The sequence below is a fragment of the Schistocerca nitens genome, chromosome 1 (genome assembly GCF_023898315.1).
Source record: "Schistocerca nitens isolate TAMUIC-IGC-003100 chromosome 1, iqSchNite1.1, whole genome shotgun sequence".
NCBI classification, from domain to species: Eukaryota; Metazoa; Arthropoda; class Insecta; order Orthoptera; family Acrididae; genus Schistocerca; species Schistocerca nitens.
The window spans coordinates 165,223,201-165,248,954 of record NC_064614.1 but is presented as its reverse complement, the minus strand read 5'-3'; the positions used below and the strand labels follow the sequence as shown (position 1 = coordinate 165,248,954).

At 40.9% G+C, this 25,754-nt stretch overlaps 1 protein-coding gene and 1 pseudogene across 5 annotated transcripts in view; one reads left to right on the top strand and one right to left on the bottom strand.

Moving 5' to 3' along the window:
* LOC126244356 (caspase-1-like) overlaps positions 1 to 25,754 on the top strand; it is a 197,927-nt gene that overhangs the window by 75,258 nt on the left and 96,915 nt on the right. For all 5 annotated transcript variants that reach the window (XM_049948232.1, XM_049948233.1, XM_049948231.1 and 2 more), the window contains exon 4: positions 16,889 to 17,061. In XM_049948232.1, the coding sequence (XP_049804189.1) occupies positions 16,889 to 17,061 (173 nt within the window). The remainder of the gene's footprint in view (positions 1 to 16,888; positions 17,062 to 25,754) is intronic.
* On the bottom strand, positions 25,530 to 25,647 carry LOC126206430 (5S ribosomal RNA; annotated as a pseudogene).

The following is a 25,754-nucleotide window of genomic DNA, read 5'->3' as shown; positions in this document are numbered from 1 at the left end:
GCAGCAGCACCAGTATTGAATAAAATTTGTACATGATAATCATTAAACTTAACCCATGCCGTAGCTTGTATGAATTCTTTAACACAACTGTCTGATGTAATGTTTTTCTCGTCGGTTAATTCCTGTTCTGCTGTCATTTTGTTATCGTACCTGACGAAACAAACCATTTCAGCGATTGCGCTCTTACAAGACTTCACGACCGAAGCATAAGCACTTAGCTCGGTGGACGACTGTTTTCCGTTGTCTGCTGTGTTTGGCCGGGTTCATTGACCAGCTTCACTATGTTTACATTCCGCCCGGTTGGCGCCCACGTGTCAGCTGATGGCGCGCCGCAATTGTTATTGCTACTTCGTGGCGGGGAGTGCATAACTGTACTGGGGAACAGCGGCGGATTCCGTGGAGGGTTATGATTTGTCATGCGTGAATTTTGTGTGTTCCACATATTGTGTCGGTGATTGTTGGGATTGTTATTGTTTTGGTGGTAATTATGTCTGTTATATGGCATGTTCCTGTCAAAGTAGCCCGGGTTGTACCGGTTATTCTCACGTCTCCCATTGCGGTTGTTGTTGTACTGTCTGTGATTTTCATTTTGCATGTAGTTACCATTTTGATATGGGTGATAATTATTGTTGTTATTATTCCACGAACTTCTGCGGTTGTTCCTACCGTCATACACGTTTCCATTTGAATATGTTTCGCGCGCAGGCATCGTATTTTGTCGCGGCGCGGACGGATGGTTCCACCAACCACCATCACTATGGTTCCTTTGGGGTGGGTGCTGATTTTGGTTACTAATAAGAGTAAAATTTGAATGGCGTTGTGGTGTTACCTTTTATTATCTTCTCCTCATTAGCTATTGAAACAACATCGCTTTGTAATGTAATTTTAATTTTCACCAAAATCACATTCAACACATCGCGGAAAAATACACGTCTTTCGTATCAAGACAAGAGAGAGAGAGACATCCATTAGTTCTTAAAAACAAAAAAACTACGCAAAAGTAAAAAAAAAAGAACAAAATTATTTATAAAATCGGTCGCTGGCGCAGCGCTCTTCTGTGTGCGCGATCGTAAATTATAACTTTGCGGAAGTCAAAGTACCAATGCAATGCCTCCTCTACTGACACGCTCCGCAAGCGAGTGTGGCAGTATAGAAAATTTACATACATACATATATGAGAAAATAAGAAATTTACATATTACAAAAAATATTTCTGTGCACAATGCTCTTTGCATATCAGTCTTTGTATACAGTCTTTTTGGTGTGTATCTTCTTTAGGAGTCGTAACATTAATGTCTTTGAATTGCAGTGTATTATCGTTGCTTAGCACAGCGTTTGAATTCAGTTCACATGATTCGTGTTTACAATGGAATTAATTCGAACAATAAATGTTTCTATTATATTGCTCCAATGTCTTTAAACGTAGTATCGGATTCTGAGTGTGTGTGTACTGCCTGGATCTCTTGCGTGTGACTTGAAGAAAATCCAAAGTTTGTTCAATGTGTCAACACGAAATTGTGATCTCCAGCAGTCGAATTTTGGTGGCGTCTACCGGGGTATAAATGGTAAATGAGGGCACAGGAAACACCTCACTGCCTACGACAGGTGATGAGCTTGTCTTTTACACCAACCTGAAGACCTGCCGGCTTCCACAACACCATACACTTCAAAGCATATTGACACTACGTAAATATTTCTTGACCAGTGTTCCATCACGTTGGTTTCTTCTTTGCATTTTCAGTTCCATTTATATGAATCATGTGATACATGCACAAGTCCTATGCAGCTCATTAACATCTCCTTAAAATACATTTCTTGATATAGTAAGTACATAAATATACAAATATTTACAATTAATCATTACATGAGATAGTTACATTGTTGTCATATACTACATATACAGAATTAAATGAAAAATATAGTAAATTTTTTATGTTACATTCAATACCATTATGCTGACATGTGAATTACATTACATTCAGATTGAAATATACATTTTATTTGTTAGCTCTCTTCCCCCCCCCCCCCCCTTTTTTTTTTTTTCCCCCGTTACACTTGCAACATTTGAAGATAATTGTGGCAACTCGCTAGAATATTCAACTTAAAATTCATCTTGCACCCTGGAATAAAATTTACACATATTTCAAGCTTCAAGACAGCCCTCTGTAGGAGGATAGGTTCATGGGATGGTTGCTAACTACTTCGTAAATAGGCCTACTAGTAAAGTCATCCCCTACAGTGGACTACACAAAATAAAATATGATAAATAAAATACATGTTAACTTCATATAATGTAAAAGTTCCTATACCTAATACTGTTTCTAAGTGTGATGTCCCCACTATTGCAGTTTCTAAGAGTGGTACCCCTCTATTACCGTTTCTAAGAGCGGTGCCCCTCTAAATATCATAGGATCCTACAAGTATGTGCATCAGATATATATATATATATATATATGAAACATGTCTGCTTGTGTCTGTATATGTGTGGATGGATATGTGTGTGTGTGCGAGTGCATACCCGTCCTTTTTTCCCCCTAAGGTAAGTCTTTCCGTTCCCGGGATTGGAATGACTCCTTACCCTCTCCCTTAAAACCCACATCCTTTCGTCTTTCCCTCTCCTTCCCTCTTTCCTGATGAGGCAACAGTTTGTTGCGAAAGCTTGAATTTTGTGTGTGTGTTTGTGTTTGTTTGTGTGTCTGTCGACCTGCCAGCACTTTCATTTGGTAAGTCACGCATCTTTATATATATATATATATATATATATATATATATATATATATATATATAAACAAAGATGATGTGACTTACCAAACGAAAGTGCCGGCAGGTCGACAGACACAAACACACACACAAAATTCAAGCTTTCGCAACAAACTGTTGCCTCATCAGGAAAGAGGGAAGGAGAGGGAAAGACGAAAGGATGTGGGTTTTAAGGGAGAGGGTAAGGAGTCATTCCAATCCCGGGAGCGGAAAGACTTACCTTAGGGGGAAAAAAGGACGGGTATACACTCGCACACACACACACATATATTCATCCACATATTCATCCATACATAATGTGTGGATGAATATATGTGTGTGTGTGTGCGAGTGTATACCCGTCCTTTTTTCCCCCTAAGGTAAGTCTTTCCGCTCCCGGGATTGGAATGACTCATTACCCTCTCCCTTAAAACCCACATCCTTTCGTCTTTCCCTCTCCTTCCCTCTTTCCTGATGAGGCAACAGTTTGTTGCGAAAGCTTGAATTTTGTGTGTATGTTTGTGTTCGTTTGTGTGTCTGTCGACCTGCCAGCACTTTCATTTGGTAAGTCACATCATCTTTGTTTATATATATATATATATATATATATATATATATATATATATATATATATATATATATATATATATATAGTTCAAGTCAATCATGTTCCTATAAAGTTTGTGTAGTTCATCTCCTTCCTTTCATGAGTATCAAGCAATATAAATAAATGTTTTACTTAATAAATAAATAAATCTTCTTAGATAATTGCTGCTGCGTTCCATGCTGTATATCCATTCTGTATTTACCTTGTGGTACCTGTAAAATTCTATTCATAAATAAATATGTGTGTATGTCTCTCCATACTGTCAGATAATCACGAATTATATAATGTCAAATATTTCATCAACATGTATAAATTTTTCTAAGGAAGGGATGAGAGTATGAGCCACAACAGAGGACTGACGTTTTGTTTTCTCCTTATTCTCCTTTCTATTTAATGGTGCATCAGTTCAGTTCAGTAGATGAGCTTTAATTATGTCATTAGATGACTGCTAAATATGTTCTCTTAAATAATTCTTCCAATCTGAAGTGTCAAGCCTACATAACTCCAAAAATTTCATTACAAGTTCCCATTAGATTAGTGTTAAAGTGTTATAGATTTAAATCTTCTGGTATATTTCCAACAGTGGCTGCTGTAAATAATTCTTTCCACATAAATCTATACTTTCACCTTTAGTTATAAGAATATATAAGACACCACATAAGTATTTATCTCAGGCATACCAATCTTTCAATAAATAATATTCTTTCCACTACTTTCATTCTGTATTCCATGAGTACATGTGATATAGCGTTCAAATCTAGTTTCTCTCCTCTCAACATATTCTCAATTACTCATAACATTCTCACCTATCCATTATTCATTCTTCACAAAATAACATATACTTATTCCTCAGCATTATATATATATATATATATTTTCCTCTTATTCATCACCACTTACTTTTTACTTCAACAACAACAACAACAACAATAATAATAATAATAATAATAATACCATTTTCTCATCTTATATACCATTTACCTCTCTCTGTATTACTATTTGTCCTCTTATTAAACTAAAATTACATTCACTCATCTCATTCAGTCACTCACATCATTCATATCAACATTACTATTATCACATGCCTCCTAAAGAAAATAATTCTGTTCAGTTTTCTGCCTCCTCTAATGTGTATATGCCTCCTCTAATGTGTATATGCCTCAATAGCAACTCCTCTTATAACCAAATATCTTATTAGCTATTGGATTGTTCACATTGCTTTCTAGACTTACCTGCATTCATTAGATTGTAAGTATCTGTATAACTTAAATGTAGGCTCATCATAACTGTATATCATATTAATTATCTTCTTTGTTTAACTGGTACTATTAAAATCTACATCCTGATATAATTCTTTTTCTACTTTCTTACTGTCATCATATCGGAGAAAACAATCGTCGGTTCCATTGCGCTCTGCTCCCTATCGACCGTAACTCGAGCGCTTAGCTCGGTCGTCGTTCGTTTTCCAGTAAATTCGGTTGTTGCTGCGGGTTGGGTTCATTGCCCAACTCAATAATATTTACATTTCTGTCGCGCGTCACCCAAGTACCAGCTGTTTGGTTGTTGACATTACCCCGCGTCGCATTGGGAGTTCCGTTAGGTACAAATTGAGGGTTGCTGTATTGCATGTGTCGTGGCGGTTGTCCATTGTGATTTCCCCATACATTATTTCGCCCATGACTGTAACTGGTATTGTCATTACTGTTATTCCTGCAATACATGTTTGGATGTTGTTCGATGTTGTTTCTCTGAAAGTATCCTGGATGGTACCTGTTATCCTCTCTTCTTTGATCTCTATAATTTCGGTTCCTTCTTCTGTTGTTGTTATTTTGAATATAACTGTTATTGTTCTGATTGTAATTACTGTTCGGATAACCATTATAGTAATAATTACTGTTTCCTTGCCAATGCTGCAAGTTGTTTCTCCTAATATTGAATGGATTTGTCCCAGTGTAGTGTGAATTGTTTCTTTGAGTGTTTTGTTGTGGTGTCGAATAGCCTCTGTCATTTCTGTTGTGCGTACGCGAATTGCTTGGATGGATCGGATACAATTGATTGAAATTCCTGATCTCATCTCTGTAAACAACATCTATCTCATCAACATAACTGAAAAAATTCTTTATGTTGTCCTCGAGACACTCCTATTAATTTATCATGGTAAGGAAATGGTAAGTGGCTTTTAAGTGTTCTAATTACATCTGGTAAATCTGCTGGTTTTGTCCAATATAATGTTTTGTCTAGGTAGCGTTCAAAGTATTGTCGTAAAGTCTCTTTCTTCGGGTTGTAAATTTCTGGATTGTATACTTCTCGTTTTAAACTTTGCTGTTCTGTGATCGACCAGAATTCCTCAAGAAATGCTTGTTCAAATGTTAAACATCTTCTTTTAATTGCTGCTCCCCACTTAGCTGCTCTTCCACGTAACAAATTTGTAACATATCAAATTTTATCGGCTTCTAACCAATGTCTCGGGAAAATACCATCAAAAGAGCGGATGAAAACAATCGGATGCACTTTGTCTTTCTCATCACATGAAAATGTCTTAAAGTATCCATGTCGTACTAATGTTTCATCAGCTACTCCCGATGCTATTATGGGTCCTGTATTTTGTGTCAAACTGTGCATAGTATGTGGTGATGTCTGATAGTAATTTTGATCTTGTGGTAGCATTGAAAATGGTTCATTGGGATTTGTATCACTCATTGGTAATTCTATTTTCGGCTGTGTGCTGGGTCTAGCATTATTATGATTCTCATTTATGTTTTGGTTGTCTGTTATGGGTTTTGGTATCACTGACGAACTTGGTATTACATTCTCTTTAAGTTTACGTACCTCTTTCTGAATATTATCTGTTTCTCCCTTTACTTGTTCCTTTGTCTTATCTAAAATGATCTGTGTCATTGTCTCAAACTTCTCATCTAAATAATCATCACATAATTTGCATTCATGTACAAGTTTTTCTGCTAGAGTTGTGTCATTCTTGAAAGATGCTACATCTGCTCTGTCTTCAAGCTTTTCTAACTTTTCCTGTAAGGATTTCTGCTCCAATGTTACATCATTTAATCTGTCTGAAAGGTCTGTAATCGTCAGGTCTAAGTGTTCTTGGTTTGTTTTTACGGAATTGTGTGACTGTCATAATTCGTCAACTTGGGTACTGGTTTTCTGTTGTTCAAAAACTACTGTTAACAATTTCTCATTACATCGTTGTAAGTCAGTTTTTGTCTCGTCACTGAATTCCACAAATACCTTTTCTTGTCTCGTAACCTTGTCTGATAAGTCAGTAAATTTCCTTCCGAGACTACTGGTGGTTTCTGTCAAGTCGGCAATTTGTCTCGATTGTTTTTCAAAATTTTGTTTTATGTCCCGTGTCAGTTCATCGAATTTAGTGTCAAATTTCCCAATGTCACGTTTTAAATTGTCATTTTTCTCGTCTAAAGCATCAAATCTTTTGTCTAAAGTGTCAAATTTTCTGTTTTAGTCACCAAGTAACTTCAGAATCTGGTGGAGCATGTCAGAGTCCTGTGTCTTAGTTTCGTCATTTTTTCGTGTCTGATTGATGTCTGGTTCTGAAGTTGACGTTGTCAATGTCACGTTTTGTCGCGTAGTACTCACTCTCCATTCGCCTGTATATCTGTTTAAATATAGGGGTTGTTGTCTTAATCGATCCGGTAAAATTATGTCTTGAACATCCTCACTATTAAGTTCAATACTCATTTGACTGTCGGACATGTTTTGCAATGTGTCACTTTCACTAAGCTCGTCCGCGGAAACAATTTCTATGCGTCTAGCGTCCATCTTGCGATTTTCATAATTAATTGCAAATAAAATTTTCCAATGGTAAAAAAAAAAAAAAATTTTTTTGAAATATGATATGTTGAAATCTGAAATTTCTCTTATGTAAATGGATATTTCTATATTATTTCTAATTAGAAATTGAATTATTAAACTGGTACTGAAATTTCCCTCTCACAAATAAATGACTGTAAATATGCTCTTCACTTACCATTTCCAATAATAGTAGTAAATCAATTTTAACTACAATTTGAAAAAATAATTTCGAAATAAATGGATCGGAATAAAGGAAGTACAGATGGCTGCTTGAAACTGGAAAAAATGTAAATTTCTGTACTCACCAATTTTTTTTCAGTCTTATGTTGCAAATGTAGCGTCAAATATACAGTTTTCAATCCAAAATTTTTCTTTCAGGTTCGTGCAAATTATTTTATGGAACGTTATCCTTTTCCCTTTTTTTTTACCAAATTAATTTCCTCAGCATGAAAATGAAAATTCACACAAATTAATAACAGGGAAAACAATATTGTTGTAAATTTCATGCACGTAACATTACAATTGAAATGAATGAGACTTAGTCCAAATTCATTTTCTGATGCTATTAAGTGGTTAAAATGAGATAAAATGTCCAAAATTTATAATAATTGCACTTGTATCAAATCCAAACTGCACTTGTATCAAATCCGAAGATTGCAAGTCCTGTCACCAGGACGCCAATTGTGGTGTTACCTTTTATTATCTTCTCCTCATTAGCTATTGAAACAACATCGCTTTGTAATGTAATTTTAATTTTCACCAAAAGCACATTCAACACATCGCGGAAAAATACACCTCTTTCGTATCAAGACAAGAGAGAGAGAGACATCCATTAGTTCTTAAAAACAAAAAAACTACGCAAAAGTAAAAAAAAAAAGAACAAAATTATTTATAAAATCGGTCGCTGGCGCAGTGCTCTTCTGTGTGCGCGATCGTAAATTATAACTTTGCGGAAGTCAAAGTACCATTACAGCGTGAATCGTTTCTGTAAACTACGTCCATTTGATCTAAGAAGTTTAAGAAAGTCTTAATGTAATTCTCCGGTACTCCTATTAATCTGTCTCAGTATGGAAAGGGTAAGTGGCTTTTTAAAGTGTCAATTATCGCTGGCAAGTCAGCTGGTTTGGACCAGTACAGTGTCTTGTCTAGGTACCTCTCAAAGTATTGTCTTAATGTCTCTTTTTTTTAGGGTCATAGGTCTCGGGGTTGCACACTTCTCTCCTTAGACTCTGTTGCTCATTCTCGGACCAGAATTCGTCCAAGAAGGCTTGTTCGAACTGTTCAAATGTAAGGCACCGCCGTTTCATAGCGGCACCCCACTTAGCTGCTCGTCCTCTCATGAGATTGGTGACGTATCTGATTTTATTGACTTCTGACCAACTACGTGGAAAAACACCGTCAAATGATCTAATAAACACAATAGGGTGGACTTTGTGCTTGTCCTCTCTGGAAAATGTCTGGAAATACCCATGCCTTACAAACGTGCCATCGGCCATGCCGGTTGGTGTAACTGTATTGATGTGATTTATGCCACCGGCTACTCTAGGTGTCGTACCGTAATATTGCTCGTTTGGTGGAAATGAAAGCGGCACATTGTAATTTTGACTTGAAATAGGTGATTCCACAATAGGTGTTCTGTCTGTGTCATTAACCATGGTTTTAGCTGTTTTGTCGTTCCCTGACGATGCGTTTGCACCAATCGCCAAACACGGCACAACATTGTCTCGTAATTTTGTCACTTCGTCTTCTATGTGTTTTGTCTTGTCTTTAACATGTGTCTTTGTTTTTGAAAGTATGTCCTGTGTAATTGTTTCAAGTTTTTTGTCCAGATAGTCTTCACACAATTTACATTCAGGTACAATTCTTTCGGCCATGTTGGTGTCGTTGTTTAGTGACGCTCGGTCCGCTCGGTCTTCTAATTTTTCTAGCTTTTCTTTGAGGTGGATTTGTTCAAGAACTACCATTGTGAGCTGTTGGGTAATATTTCCCACTTCTTCAGTCAGCTTTTCTTGGGTGGAGCTAGCTGAAGTGCGGGCCTGAGCTAACTCTTCCACACTGGTGTTCACTTCCTGCTGCACATTAACTATTTGAGTTAACTGATTCTCGCATTGGGTGATATTGTTTTTTGTTTCATGTGTGAATGTAACCAAAGTTTCTTCCTGTTTAGTGACTCGGTCGGACAATGTCTCAAATCGCTGGCTGAGCTGTTGAGTGGTGTTATTTAATTCTGTCATCTGTTTTGTCGTTTGTTCAAAATTTTCGGTCATAGTATGGTTTAATATGTCAATTTTCTGACTAACGTCTCATTTCATGTCTGCAAATAACTCTAATAGTCGGTCCAGTTTGTCAGTTTCCTGTGTCCGATTTGTGTCACATTGCTGAATTTGTCTCATATTCGGTTCTGACATTGATGTTAACAATGGCGCTGACGGTCTAGTCTCGCGTCCATTCCACATTTCATCATTTAAAGTCGCCATCTGTGTATTATCACAAATGTTGCGAGTTTGAGGCAAAATCATTGCATTGATCTGTGAACTCGTCCATGGAGGGAAACGCGGACTTTCTTGTTGGTTGAACGATGAATCTACTTCACTTAACTCATCTGCCGAAACTATCTCTACCTTACCGCGTTCCATTGTAATAGGATGTATAATCATAAGTCAAAAAGGGAATAATATAAGTCTGATTAATAAAGATTTGACTCAAATTTAGGTTGAAATATTTTCTCGTCAATGTAAATAATCGCTCTATTGCAAACAATGGTTGAGAAAGATGCCGCGCAGGGCGGACAAAATTTTTCATAACTAATGACTGTTTGGCGGTCAAATTCATGATCTTCATATGCTACAACAATACTATAATTACCACAAACTACAATAGAGATAGATAATTTTGGAAAAATCTAGAAGAAAACAACAGGATGTGTGGAAAGGGAAAAATGGGTTCTGGAGTTGGCTATTGAATGTTTGAATGAAACATAATTGTGTGACTCACCATTAAATTTTCTGCCCTGCAGCGGCTGGACAAGCACTTCTGCGTCAATCGTATTCGTCAAAATATGGATTTTCTTAATACATCTCTATCGGATAATCACCAAAAGGTCTCAAAATAACAGTTTTGCATAAATATATGCCATGCAAAGAAAAACAGATTGAATTAGTTACAAAAATTCTTTACAATATTGTTGTATGATCATTTGCTTAGGTACAATAAGGTTGGTCTTTTAGTTACCATTTAAACTTCAGGATTTTTGGTTATTCTCTGTTGGGAAAAAATGCAAATTAAAGTTTCAAATTTGCTCAAAAACGACACATCCGAAAATTGCGTCCTGTCGCGGGAGCCAGTTGTAGTGGTTAATAAAAAAGAAAAAAGAGAAGAAAAGAAAAGAAATGGTGAATAAAAAGGGTGTTTTAAAATCGTAAATGACCGTGAAAAAGGGAAAGAATGAAATGCAAATCGGACTTCATATTACAGAAAAGCTATCAGACTTCGTGATTCGGAAAAGCTATTGTTGGGGTGGTCCTTGTGGCGTTTCTGAGCAAAAGTTAAACCAATTTCCGCTACAAAAATTATTGAAAAAGAACAGAGAATAACAAAATGTAACTGACAGGGGGAAATGTTGTAGATAAGAGTTCATCCTTTACCATGTTAACGTCTTCTTTCGTGCGGTGTCCAGGTCTTCAAAAATCTCCTACTTCATTTCTGCGTGAAAAGTCTGCTCCGAAATCTTGCAATATGTTTCATTGTCCAGGAATTTCTAATGTATACAAAACTGTCTTGATATTAAATGCAATTTATTTTACATTGCTTCCCTCATCCAAATGTCATAACAACTTCCACAATATGTCTACACATTAATAAGTTTTTTTCATCTTCATCAGATCACGTCTGCATTAAGCTTCCGCTCTCGAGAGACAATAGACGGATAGAAAAAAAAGTTACAATTTTAGTATTTTCTCTGCCGTCGAGCGCTCTTACCGCTGCGACGGTATAATTTATATCTCAGGGAACAAGTGTAGCGCGGCGAAATTAAAAAAGTCTCGCTCCACTCTACATTCCTATATCTGTTAGGATGTTGTAGCTGTGCGGCCGACCAAGAATGTAGCCGACGACAATGCTGAGCTGCTGTTGTTGCTGCTGCTGCTGCTGTTTGAGTCTTCTCCAGAGCCACGGATAAATGCGGTATAGGCAATAGCTAGAATAGCAGCTTCCTCCGCCTGTCCAATCCGACCGCACTCTCAATACTCGCCGGTTAACGAATCAGGTGCGTCTACACTGGCGAGAGCATAGCTGCACACCGTGTCTGCGGGAGCGCCCAATAAACTCTTCCACACTCTTTCATCACTCGAGCTACGCTGCTTCCTCTCTTTCGCAAAGCGACAGAGACTCTACACACGTGAAGATTAACAACAGCACCGCTACTGTCATTTTGTCGTTGCTATCGATACATTTAAATAAAGTTCGCTTGGCTACCACCCAGAAATTTACAATATTTTCATTTACAATCGATTACACAGGGTGGTCCATTGATCGTGACCGGTCCAAATATCTCACGAAATAAGCGTCACACGAAAAAACTACGAAGAACGAAACTTGTGTAGCTTGAGGGGGGAATCAGATGGCGCTATGGTTGGCCCGCTAGATGCCATAGGTCGGACGGATATCAACTGCGTTTTTTTTAAATAGGAACCCCCATTTTTATTACATATTCGTGTAGTACGTAAAGAAATACGAATGTTTTAGTCGGACCACTTTTTTCGCTTTGTGATAGATGGCACTGTAATAGTAGCAAACGTACAAGTACATGGTATCACGTAACATTCCGCCAGTGCGGACGGTATTTGCTTCGTGATACATTTCCCGTGTTAAAATGGACCGTTTACCAATTGCGGAAAAAGTCGATATCGTGTTGACGTATGGCTATTGTGATCAAAATGCCCAACGGGCGTGTGCTATGTATGCTGCTCGGTATCCTGGACGACACCATCCGGTGTCCGAACCGTTCGCTGGATAGTTAAGTTATTTAAGGAAACAGGAAGTGTTCAGCCACGTGTGAAACGTCAACCATGACCTACAACAAATGATGATGCCCAAGTAGGTGTTTCAGCTGCTGTCGCGGCTAATCTGCACATCAGTAGCAGACAAATTGCGCGAGAATCGGGAACCTCAAAAACGTCGGTGTTGAGAATGCTACATCAACAGCCATTGCACCCGTACCATATTTCTACGCACCAGGAATTGCATGACGATGACTTTGAACGTCGTGTACAGTTCTGCCACTGGGGGACGATGACAGATTTTTTGCACGCGTTCTATTTAGCGACGAAGCGTCATTCTCCAACAGCGGTAACGTAAATCGGCATAATATGCACTATTGGGCAGCGGAAAATCCACGATGGCTGCGACAAGTGGAACATCAGCGACCTTGGCGGGTTAATTTATGGTGCGGCATTATGGGAGGAAGGATAATTGGCCCCCATTTTATCGATGGCAAACTAATTGGTGCAATGTATGCTGATTTCCTACGTAATGTTCTACCGATGTTACTACAAGATGTTTCACTGCATGACAGAATGGCAATGTACTTCCAACATGATGGATGTCCGGCACATAGCTCGCGTGCGGTTGAAGCGGTATTGAGTAGCATATTTCATGATAGGTGGATTGGTCGTCGAAACACCATACCATGGCCCGCACGTTCACCAAATCTGACGTCCCCGGATTTCCTTCTGTGGGGAAAGTTGAAGGATATTTGCTATCGTGATCCACCGACAGCATCTGACAGCATTGTCAATGCATGTGCGAACATTACGGAAGGCGAACTACTCGCTGTTGAGAGGAATGTCGTTACACTCATTGCCAAATGCATTGAGGTTGACGGACAACATTTTGAGCATTTATTGCATTAATGTGGTATTTACAGGTAATTGCGCTGTAACAGCATGCGTTCTCAGAAATGATAAGTTCACGAAGGTACATGTATCACATTGGAACGACCGAAATAAAATTTTCAAATGTACCTACGTTCTGTATTTTAGTTTAAAAACCTACCTGTTACTAACTGTTCGTCTAAAATTGTGAGCCATATGTTTGTGACTATTACAGCACCATATATCACAAAGCGAAAAAAGTATTCCAACTAAGACATTCATATTTCTTTACGTACTACACGAATATGTAATAAAAAATGGGGGTTCCTATTAAGAAAAAACGCAGTTGATATCCATTTGAGCTATGGCAGCGCCATCTAGTGGGCCAACCATAGCGCAATCTGGTTTCCCCCTTCAAGCTAGACAAGTTTTGTTCTTTGTAGTTTTTTCGTTTGACACTTATTTTGTGAGATATTTCGCCCGGTCACGATCAGTGGACCACTCTGTATAAGTAATAATAATGCACAAGTACATCGATTACTTAGTAAATACAGTTTCTGTAATACAGATTACAGCTTCAGAATCAGAAGTACAGTACAAGTTATCAACGACTATTAAACACAGAAAATTTTTGAATGGTGCACAAGGTATCTTATCTGTATTTTCGGTGTTACAAGTGCTGTATGGACTAGAAAGTTGTGTCGCACAGTTCGCGAATTTCGAGATGGCAGAGTTAGTGGTGCAACACGCCTGTATTTTAATTTTGAATGAAACTCAAGAAACCCTTTACGGAGACACGCCAAATGGTGCAGGAAGCCTATGGTAATGAGTGCTTAAAGTGGTACTCCGTGTTACGAATGGTTCACAGGGTTTAAAAATGGCCGGACGGGAATGAAAGATGACCTTCGTTCAGGACGCCCATCGACATCTACTGACGACACTCATGTCAGGAACTTCAACGAAAATGTGCGAGCCAGTCGAAGACTGACTGTCCGAGAGATTTCAGAAGAATGTAACATTTCAGTTGGCTCATGTCATGAAATCCTGACACAGCATCTTGGAATGGATCATGTTGCCGCCAATTTCGTCCCACGGCTCATCAGTCAAGATCAGATATACATCTACCTTGTAATCTGTGTAGAGCTTTTGGATCGCGCAAATGAGAACGACATGTTGCTTAAGAGAACCATAACTGGTGATGAAACGTGAATCTACGTCTAAGATGGTGACACCAAGGTTCAATCTTCACAATATGTCGGGAAAGGTTCTCCAAGACCAAAAATGCTTTCCAGGTCTGACCAAATGTCACAGCCATAGTTTTCTTTCACTTTGAAGGATTAGTTCATCATGAATTCGTGCCACGGGGACAAACTGTTAATCGATGGTGTGTGTGTGTGTGTGTGTGTGTGTGTGTGTGTGTGTATTGAACCAGGGACCTAGAAACAGCAGAGAGAGAGATCGTCCCCACTGTAGCACTCAGTGGTTCATAACCCCACAACAGACTACAGCAGTCCACTCACCCCATCACCCCACCGCCGCCCCACACCGAAACCAGGGTTATTGTGCGGTTCGGTGCCACCAGTGGACCCCCCTGGGAACGTCTCATACCAGACAAATGTAACCCTAAATGTCTACGTGCTAGAGTAATTATGGTGTACGTGAACGTGGAGACAGTGTTTGTGCAGCAATCGCTGAAAAGTGTAACTGAGTACAATATAGTACAATAGATGGAAATAGGAGGATATGCATTTCTGGCATTACAGGATAATGCACCCGCATATTCACCCCTGTTGGAGCGTGACTATTGCACAGAAAACGAAATTACTGTGCTGCCTCATCGTCCGCACTTTCCAGACCTGGCACCTGTGGACGTTTTCCTTTTCTTTCCAAAGCTGAAAGGCAGAAGATTTGCAACTATAGACATAATAAAAGAAAATTTGCAGACGGCACTTCGCGCATTCCAGCAAGTGGCGTGCCAGGACTGCTTCCGGAAATGGAAACGGCGTTGGGAGCGGTGCATCAATTGTGGAGGTGTTGAGTGGTACTAAACAAATTAGTGAATTCAAAGTGAAGTAGAAATTAGAATATAAATTAAAAACTTGGTGTAGTTTAGAGAATTACATACTGGCAAACAGCGGGCAGAACAGCAGAGCAGAAGAGACAATGACCGTGAAGTCAACAAGTTCCACACAAGCGGACGCTGTCGATTCAGCCGTCAGGGCATCGCCCGACTGGCTCACGTGTTTCTCAGTTGTCACATGTGAGCAAAGGCCCTCGCCTACATTCCAAGAGCCAATGACCGACGTTAAGAAGATTCTTCGAGAAGCTTTTCAATGTGGCAGAAGAGGCAATGACCGGCTCACGTGTTTCTCAGTCATCACATGTGATCAAAGGCCCTCGCCTACATTCCAAGAGTCAATGACCGACGTTAAGAAGATTCTTCGAGAAGCTTTTCAACGTGACAGACGAGGCAATGACCGTGAAGTCATTCACCTCCAGTGGACTGAAGTGAATAAATACGCGAGACGCAGTGGGCCCGAGGGAGGAAGAAGAAAGAAGAAGAGAAGAGTAGCAGTTGTTTTCAGTCAGTTTCGGTGCTGAAGACCGTCATGCAAGAAGAGACTACATCATACACAGACGCACCTAGTCCGCCGCTGTAATGGAGTAGCAAGCAGCAGCCTCGGCGCCAGAAGACAGAAGTTAAAAGGTATTTGAAGACGGATTTTTACATACCCGAGTGACTCATGAGGACGGGAAGGAGACGGCCTCGCATCAGCAGTCTCCTGTGAGCTGGGATAAATATCTGACAGCCAGAGACTGGCAAACGGGAGTCCGTTGTTCGAGTCCGGGACACTGGCCTTCCCCCGCCGTGCCACTCCGCTGGCTGACACACAACACGCGCGGCCGCTTAGATAAGAGAAACACTGGGACGCCACATCCAAGGTATCACCATCCGATGCACGACTTCGCTCGCAATAATTAAACGGGCCACCTCGCGCTGCGCGTCTCCAGTCAACTGGGCGAGACGGCGACACGAGATACACACTGCCACGTGTAATCAGTCGCCGTCGCCGCCGCTGCCGCAGCACAAGTCTTCGCAAGCGACACAGCTGCCGTTCTCCGAGCCAGAACATCGAGTAAGGAAACAGTTGTACAAATCTTCAATAAAAGTTATCTTATGTAAAAATGCTGTTTCATTCTACCTCATACCCGAACCAAGGAAGAACCCACCCTGCCCACATGTTGTTAAGAGAGAAAAATTAATTAATTTAGTATTTTCACCGTGACAGAATGCTTTAGAATCAAATGCCCTTTGCAGTAATGCTCATCCTGACAATTGCCTAGCATCAGAAGAGAAAACCCAGTTACATTTAGTGACAGAACTGTTACAGAGGAGAACATTTCGAAGGAGACCATGCAGAATAAGTTAAAGATAAGCGTAGAAAAAAATTGTGGACAAATTTCTGGAGTTTTCTGAACAGACCTGGAACATCCTCTCTCAAATGCTGTTAACTAAGTATATCATTCATGTGTCTGACTGCGAGGTGTATCGTCCAACTGAGTATGTGGATGAAATTTGCAGAGACTTAGTGCCCTGCTATCGACATATACCCTGTTTACTTTCCTGCCAGCTGTGCAGTGAAATTGTGCTGAAGCGTCATACATTCGTCCATAGACCACTAAAGTTAACAATGTTGCATTCTCCGTTGATACATGTATGATTATCGGTTCGTGGCCAACTTGTGTAACTTCTTCGTCTTACGTATTTTTTGTCTTAAAGTGTAAATGAAAATGAAATGAGTACAGTGACATTTCGCCGTAAAGTTAAGTATGTCTGTGGTTACAGTGGCAGAGGAGGACCACGTCAACTGCGTTGCAGTGGCTGTGCTTTCGCATGGCGGGGCGAATAATGTGCTGTTTGCAAAAGACCAGGAGTATCATGTCAGTGAGCTGCTGGAACCTTTCAGCCCCGCTCAGTGCCCACGCCTTGTTGGGAAACCCAAACTCTTCTTCATACAGGTAGGTCAACAAATGCACTCTAAGTGCATTTGCATGTCTTGGTAGCTGTTCATATCCTTTGGAATCTTCCGGTTTGTTGGTGTGAAATCAGTTTGATTCATAGTAGCAGCTAGTTTCACGATTAACACGTTACGTATTAAGGCAGTCTGGGGAGAAATGATACAAAATTTAGGAGAACGAAGGTGACAAAAATGGAAGTTCCCGACAAGCAGAAACCAAATTGTAGTCAGTTTTTAACATGGATCGCCACACTATTTAGCACGTTCCGACCTCTCTTCGAGCTCTTACTAGAGTTCTTCTCAGTATCCTGTAGATTCCGGTACTCCATATCTGGCGTACGCACCGTCCGCCACCTCCATATACGTTCGTCTGTCTGAAAGGCCTTATGATCATACACTATGGTCACTAAACTTGCTACACCACGAAGATGACGTGCTACAGATGCGAAATTTAACCGACTGGAAGAAGATGCTGTGATATGCAAATGATTAGCTTTTCAGAGCATTCACATAAGGATGGTGCCGGTGGCGACACCTACAACGTGCTCACATGAGGAAAGTTTCCAACCGATTTCTCATACACAAACAGCAGTTGACCGGCGTTGCCTGGTGAAACGTTGTTGTGATGCCTCGTGTAAGGAGGAGAAATGCATACCATCACGTTACCAACTTTGATAAAGGGCGGATTGTAGCCTATCGCGATTGCAGTTTATCGGGTCACGACATTGCTGATCGCGTTGGTCGAGATACAATGACTGTTGGCAAAATATGGAATCCGTCGGTTCAGGAGGTTAATACGGAACGCCGTGCTGTATCCCAACAGCCTCGTATCACTAGCAGTCGAGATGACAGGCATCTTATCCGCATGGCTGTAACAGATCGTGCAGCCACGTCTTGATCCCTGAGTCAACAGATGGGGACGTTTGCAAGACAACTACTATCTGCATGAACAGTTCGACGACGTTTGCGGCAGCATGGACTATCAGCTCGGAGACCATGGCTGTGGTTACCATTGACGCTGCATCACAGACAGGAGAGCCTGCGATATTGAACTCAACGACGAACCTGGGTGCACGAATGGCAAAACGTCATTTTTTTGGATGAATCCATGTTCTGTTAACAGCATCATGATGGTCGCATCCGTGTTTGTCGACATTGCGGTGAACGCACACTGGATGCGTGTATTCGTCATCGCCGTACTGGCGTATCACGCGGCGTGATGGTATGGGGTGCCATTGGTTACACGTCTCGGTCACCTCTTGTTCGCATTGACGGCACTTTGAGCAGTAGACGTTAAATTTCAGATGTGTCACGACCCGTGGCTCTATCGTTCATTCGATCCCTGCGAAACCCTACATTTCAGCAGGATATTGCACAACCGCATGTTGCAGGTCCTGTACGGGCCTTTCTGAATACAGAAAATGTTCGACTGCTGCCCTGGCCAGCACATTCTCCAGATCTCTCACCAACTGAAAACGTCTGGTCAATGGTGGCCGAGCAACTGACTTGTGACAATACGCCAGTCACTACTCTTGATGAACTGTGGTATCGTGTTGAAGCTGCATGGGCATCTGTACCTGTACATGCCGTCCAAGCGCTCTTTGACTCAATACTCAGGCGTATCAAGGCCGTTATTACGGCGAGAGGTGGTTGTTCTGGGTACTGATTTCTCAGGATCTATGCACCCAAATTGTGTGAAATTGTAATCACATGTCAGTTCTAGTATAATATATTTGTCCAATGGATACCCGTTTATCATCTGCATTTCTTCTTAGTGTAGCAATGCCCAGTAGTGTACAACCGCCCAGAAAGGGCTTGAAATGTTACGTGATGTGGTTGGTGTCTGTGAAAGTACTTTTTTTAGTATAGTTGTGGTTCCTCTCAGCCGTTTCCATCCACTTAGCCCCATCCAAAACACCCAACTCAGCTTGTTCCCGACATAAATGACGGACCATTTTGCTGCTTATAGCACGCTGCGTTAGTCACACAGCCTGCAACACACAAAGAACACACAGCATGTGGTCAGAGGAACTTGCAATCATCAGCACTATTTACCGTGGCAATGATGTATTTCCGGACACAAGTTTATAGCGCCTTTCTTCCTCTATTTCGAGTCAGGAATCCGTAATCAATCATTTAAAGCTTTATCAATGGCCACGCAGGAAATCAAACTAACCTGAAAACTGCTGTAAAAATATTTGTCAGAAAAAGCCACCTAATTTCTAATGAACAGACGATGTTTTACTGCATTTTCGTAAAAAAAATTGCCATCCTATCTTGTAGAAAATTTATTTTGGTACAAAACAAGACTAAGTTCATCAGTTTTCGTTCAGGATTGAAATGTTGATAATATTTTGTAGTGCACACATTGTTTTGCATTTCAGACAATTATATTCATACTTAATTCTGATTGTTTGTTGCAAAATTATTCACGTGAGGTTTTCTAGCGATGGTTTCTTAGTTTTCAATTTTTATTGATGCATGTTTTAAATAAACAAAGACAAACTTGAAAAAATAACAGGATGTGTGCTTTTCAGTAGTTTACTATTTGTTGAGTGAATCACTCACCCTGCAATATAGTAAGGTTTTAAGCAAGTTTATTTATGTAACTCATTTGTATCGTAAAGTTATCTACATAATATGAACTATTTACATATATTATTTTTATCATACAGGGTATATCTAAAAGAATCATCCGATTTGGAACGTCTACATTTCTGAAACAAATAAACATATACAATGAATTTTGTTTTTTGACTCACGAGAAACTCAAAAAGTTTTTTTCATACCTTTTCATAGGTGTTCAATAATTCCCCCATGAGACGTACGGCATATGTCAATGCGGTATTCAGGTTGTTCCCACACTGCACCGAGCATGTCTTGAGTTACAGCTTCCGCAGCTGCTGTTATGCGATGTCTCAGTTCATTCATTAATTGACGGAGGCACAGAAACAGTCTTTTGTAAGCCACCACAAGAAATAATCACATATCGTCAGGTCTGCTGACATTGGAGACCAGTAATATAAGACTGAATCAGTTGGTCCAATTTGACCGATCTGTCATTCAGTAATCCTTTGATTTAAAAATTCCCGAACTCCCAGATGCCATTGTGGCACTGACGCATCCTTTTGGTAAATGAAGTAATTCGATCAGCCTCTAGCTGTGGGGAAAGAAGGTTTCCAAGCATCTCGAAAAATGTGCTGCCTGTAACGGTGTTCTCGGCAAAGAAAAAATGGACCATACACCTTTTCCTGTGAAACTGCACGAAACACATTAACTTTTGGAGAGTCACTCTCATGTTGTACTGCTTCATGTGGTTGTTCCGTATCCCATATTCTCATTTTCTGACGGTTCACCTTTCCATTTAAATGGAATGTTGCCTCGTTACTAAACGCCAAAAGTGGGAGAAAGTTGTCACCCTTTATCTTGCCAAGAACAAAATTACGTAACTTCACATATTGTTGCCTGTCACCTTCACGAAGAGCTTGCAGCAGCTAATTTGGTTTGGTTTCATGTGTAAACGTCGACACAATACACGCCAGACGGACATCGGGGGCTTGTTGAGCTCTCGAGCTGACTCCTTGTGAAACGATAGCGTATGCGTTCGACGTCTGTGTCAGACAATCGGGGACGGCTCGGCGATTTCCCTTTACACAAACAACTTGTTTCTTGGAATCGTTCATGCCATCGTCTAATGCTCTGTGCCTACAGGGGGATCCACATCATGCCTAGTATGAAAGTTGCGCTGAACAGTTATTACTGACACGCACTGTGCAAAACGTAGAACACAAAACGCTTTCTGTTGTCCCGACACCATTTTTACTAGAACTGAAGTGGGCGCACACCGCTACTACCTAGCGGGAACCATGTAAAACACGAGAGTTTGCTATTCACGCACATATCTCAAATAACAAATAGTTATCATTTTTGATATACCCTGTGTACTTCACGCAGTACTTAATATTTAGTTCGGTATCGTGTTCATGTTTTCTGTTATTTTCTGCCCCAGGTAACTGTAGAGCAGCCAGACTAAGGATGCCGAACTCAAGCAATATGGTTCGAAAAATAATAAAAAAAATCTATACTGGGTCAGTCGACGTCCAGGTCATCAAAAATCTAATTCGGTTGCCAAACTAGGGCGGTCTAATGTCAAAATTCTGGTAGAGAAGAAGTTGGAAACCAGAATGAGAAGTACTCCTACCAAAGCACAAAAAAAGGCTAATATGCCCTGGACAGTGTTAGTGATGTAAAAGAAGGGTACTAGATTTTCGATTTATCTGATACCTTCAAAGACATTTAAATCGAAACATCTTGACGTATTCGTGCTTTCTTTACGAGTTAACCCTACTCCCTCAGTGTATCGAGGTCTCTTACCTGCATCGTGTTGGTACACTTGCATATTGAAATTTATAGGCTAAAATCCCTGCTCCTGTGCCCAAAATCCAGAAGATTCGTCAACCATAGCATACAAAATATAATAGCATTGTCTGAAGAGCATACATGTAATAGCTAAAAAAGCGTTTCTTGAAGAACAACATTTCTGGGGGTGTATTGTCCCATCCATTTTTTGATATCTGGGTGGGAGGTGATGATTTTATTCCCCGAGGGCATCATTTCTCCCTCAAACCCGTCCCGTTTCATGCATAGAGAGGGCTGTAAGAACAAATAGACACAAATTGATGTGCTTCTAGAGAGTCGGATGGATTTACAATAGCAAGTGTCTGAGGGTGGGGATGTATCTGTAATATGAAGTATCCCTGAGTGTTGATGCATGCACTCTAAACTTTACATGTTGTGTCATATAGTACGACAAAAGAAATGCCGTGCTGGATTATGCGATGGACTGTGTCATGTTGTACATCACAACGTGTATCACATTACTTTATTTTCTTTATTTTTTTCTTTATTGTATTTCAAGTCCCCCCCCCCCCCCTCCCTGGCGGGGCGGGGGGGGGGGGGCTGGCAGCAGCATAATATGCTGCTCTACAGCCTACAGAAAAGTTAAAAAACATAATGAGAATATAAACAAACAAGAAAAACAGACGATAAAATGGTGACATTGTGAAAAAACTGTAAAATAGGAGATTGTTGTGGAATTTAAAAAATATAAAAACACTGTGGTGACAATGCGGATGAAGATGCACAAGAAGGAGACAGGCACAATTAAAAAACATGGTGACAGTCTGGTTTCTGTTCGCACGAGATAAAAAACATAAACTAGCGAAAGTATGGTGGCTGTTCGCAACACTGACAGGGACAAACAACACTGAATGCTCCCTTATAACAGCAATATACAGGTAACATGGCGGCGGAGGGGGGGGGGGGGGAGGGAGACCTGGACCTATGAGGTGGAGAAAGGGGGAGAGGAGAGAGAAGAAAAAAAGGGGGAGCCGGAGAAAAGGAAAAAAGGGGAGAGCAAAAAACACTCGGGGGAGAGAAAGGAGGCAGAGGGAGGGTAGATGGGGAAAAACAGGATGGAAGGGGGGGGGGGAAGAGGATGCCCGGGGAAAGGACAGAGGAAGGGAGAGGGAGGTGCGGATCAGAGTTGATAGGAAGGATAAATGGAGGGAGAGAGGGCAAGAAGGTGCTTTAACATCAATGTAGGCCTGTGCTGTGATAGTGCCACTCAAAACAGCAAGGAGTGCAAGCCCCCTCCATGAAAACCACGACCACACCAAAACACCACCGCCTCCGAACTTTTCTGTTGGCACTACACACGCTGGAAGATCTACATCTACATCTACATCCATACTCCGCAAGCCACCTGATGGTGTGTGGTGGAGGGTACCTTGAGTACCTCTATCGGTTCTCCCTTCTATTCCAGTCTCGTATTGTTCGTGGAAAGAGAGATTGTCGGTATGCCTCTGTGTGGGCTCTAATCTCTCTCATTTTATCCTCATGGTCTCTTCGGGAGATATACGTAGGAGGGAGCAATATACTGCTTGACTCCTTGGTGAAGGTATGTTCTCGAAACTTCAACAAAATCCCGTACCGAGCTACTGAGCGTCTCTCCGGCAAAGTATTCCACTAGAGTTTATCTATCATCTCCGTAATGCTTTCGCGAATACTAAATGATCCTGTAACGAAGTGTGCTCTCCGTTGGATCTTCTCTATCTCTTCTATCAACCCTATCTGGTACGGATCCCACACAGGTGAGCAGTATTCAAGCAGTGGGTGAACAAGTGTACTGTAACCTACTTCTTTTGTTTTCGGATTGCATTTCCTTAGGATTCTTACAATGAATCTCAGTCTGGCATCTGCTTTACCGACGATCAACTTTGTATGATCATTCCATTTTAAATCACTCCTAATGTCTACTCCCAGATAATTTATGGAATTAACTGCTTCCAGTTGCTGACCTGCTATATAGTAGCTAAATGATTTCTTTCTATGTATTCGCAGCACATTACACAGCATTGAGATTCAATTGCCATTCTCTGCATGTTTGCGTCAATTCGTTCCATATCCTCCTGCATTTCAGTACAATTTTCCATTGTTACAACCTCTCAATATATCACAGCATCATCTGCAAAAAGCCTCAGTGAACTTCCGATGTTATCCACAAGGTCATTTATGTATATTGTGAATAGCAACGGTCCTACGACACTCCCCTGCGATACACCTGAAATCACTCTTACTTCGGAAGACTTCTCTCCATTGAGAATGATATGCTGCTAGGAACTCTTCAATCCAATCACACAATTGGTCTGATAGTCCATATGCTCTTACTTTGTTCATTAAACGACTGTGGGGAACTGTATCGAAAGCCTTGCGGAAGTCAAGAAACACGGCATCTACCTGGGAACCCGTGTCTATGGCCCTCTGAGTCTCGTGGACGAATAGCGCGAGCTGGGTTTCACACAATCGAAACTCACGCTGATTTCTACATAGTAGATTCTTAGTCTCCTGAAAAGTCATTATACTTGAACATAATGACGTTCACTGGGCATTCTTCATACCCATACCCTGCCACATTGTGTACCATGTTTTGTCACTTCACACAACGTATTTCCACTGTTCAATCGCCCAATTTTTACTCTCCTTACACCAAGCGAGGCGTTGTTTGGCATTTACTGGCGTGATGAGTGGCTTATGAGCAGCCGCTCGACCATGACATCTAAGTTTTCTCACCTCCCACCTGTCACAGTACTTCCAGTGCATCCTGATACAGTTTGAAATTCCTGTGTGGTGGTCTGGATAGATGTCTGCCTGTTACACATTTCGACCCTCTTCAACTGTCGGCGGTCTGTCAGTCAACAGACGAGGTCGGCATGTACGCTTTTGTGCTGTAAGTGTCGCTTCGTGTTTCCACTTCATTATCACATCAGAAACAGTGGACCTAGGGATGTTTAGGAGTGTAGAAATGTCGCGTACAGACGTATGACGCAAGTAACACCCAATCACCTGACCACGTTCGATGTCCGTGAGTTCCGCAGAGCGCCTCATTCTGCTCTCTCACTATGTCTAATGACTACTGAGGTCACTAATATGGAGTATCTGGCAGTAGGTGGCAGCACAATACACCTAATGTGAAAAACGTATGTTTTTGGAGGTGTAGGGATACTTTTCATCGTATAGTGTATGACAGAATAGAAAAGCAATTGCACAGTCGTTTTGCAATGGATGGGCACCAGGACCAGATTAAATATCTGTAAGATTCTACAAAGATTAGGAGAAAGGGCTTGCTCCCCTTCTAGCAGCAGTTTATCATAGATCGCTAGACCAACGAAGGTACCTAGCGAGTTGAAAAAAGTGCAGGTTACTCTCGTTTTCAAAAACGACTGTAGGATAGTTGACATAATTATGGACCTATAACGCTGAAGTCAATCTATTTGAATTATGGGATATATTTTGTGCTCATGTATTATGACGTTTCTGGAAGACTGAAATCTATAAAAATCAACATGGACTCCACAAAGAGGGATCTTGCGAAACTCAACTTGCTTTGTTCTTCTGTGACGTCTGTCTGTAACCCTGTGGACAACAGCGCTCATAACGCCGTGTCCTTTCACTTCAGGAAGGCATATGACACCACACACACTGCCATTCAGTGTTTACAATGTCTATAAATGATCTAGTAGAAAGCGTCGGACGCTCTTTAAGACTGCTCACGGATGACATTGTATCTAAAAGAAAGTAGCAATGCCAGAAGATAGTATCGATTTGCAGAGGATTGATGAACGGTGCAGGCCCTGCCAGTTGACAATCAACGTAAATAAATGTAGCACATTGCTCATACATAAAACTAAAACTAAATTAAACTTCGTCCGAACAGGCCATGAGGGCCCAGCGGCACCGACCGGCCGCCATGTCATCCTGAGCTCACAGGCGTCACTGGATGCGGATATGGAGGGGCATCTAATCAGTACACTGCTCTTCCGGCAGTATGTCAGTTTACGAGACCGGAGCCGCTACTCCTCAATCAAATAGTTCCTCAATTTGCCTCACAAGGGCTGGGTGCACCTAGTTTGCCAACAGCGCTCGGCAGGCCGGATGGTCACCCATCCAAGTGCTAGCCCAGTCCGACAGTGCTTAACTTTGGTTATCTGACCGGAACCGGTGTTACCACTGCGGCAAGGCCGTTGGCACTGCGCATACATAGAGAAAGAAATTTATTACTGTACAGCTACACTACTGATGACAAATCGCTGGAAACAGCATCTGCAGTTAAATATCTAGGAGTAACTATCCAGA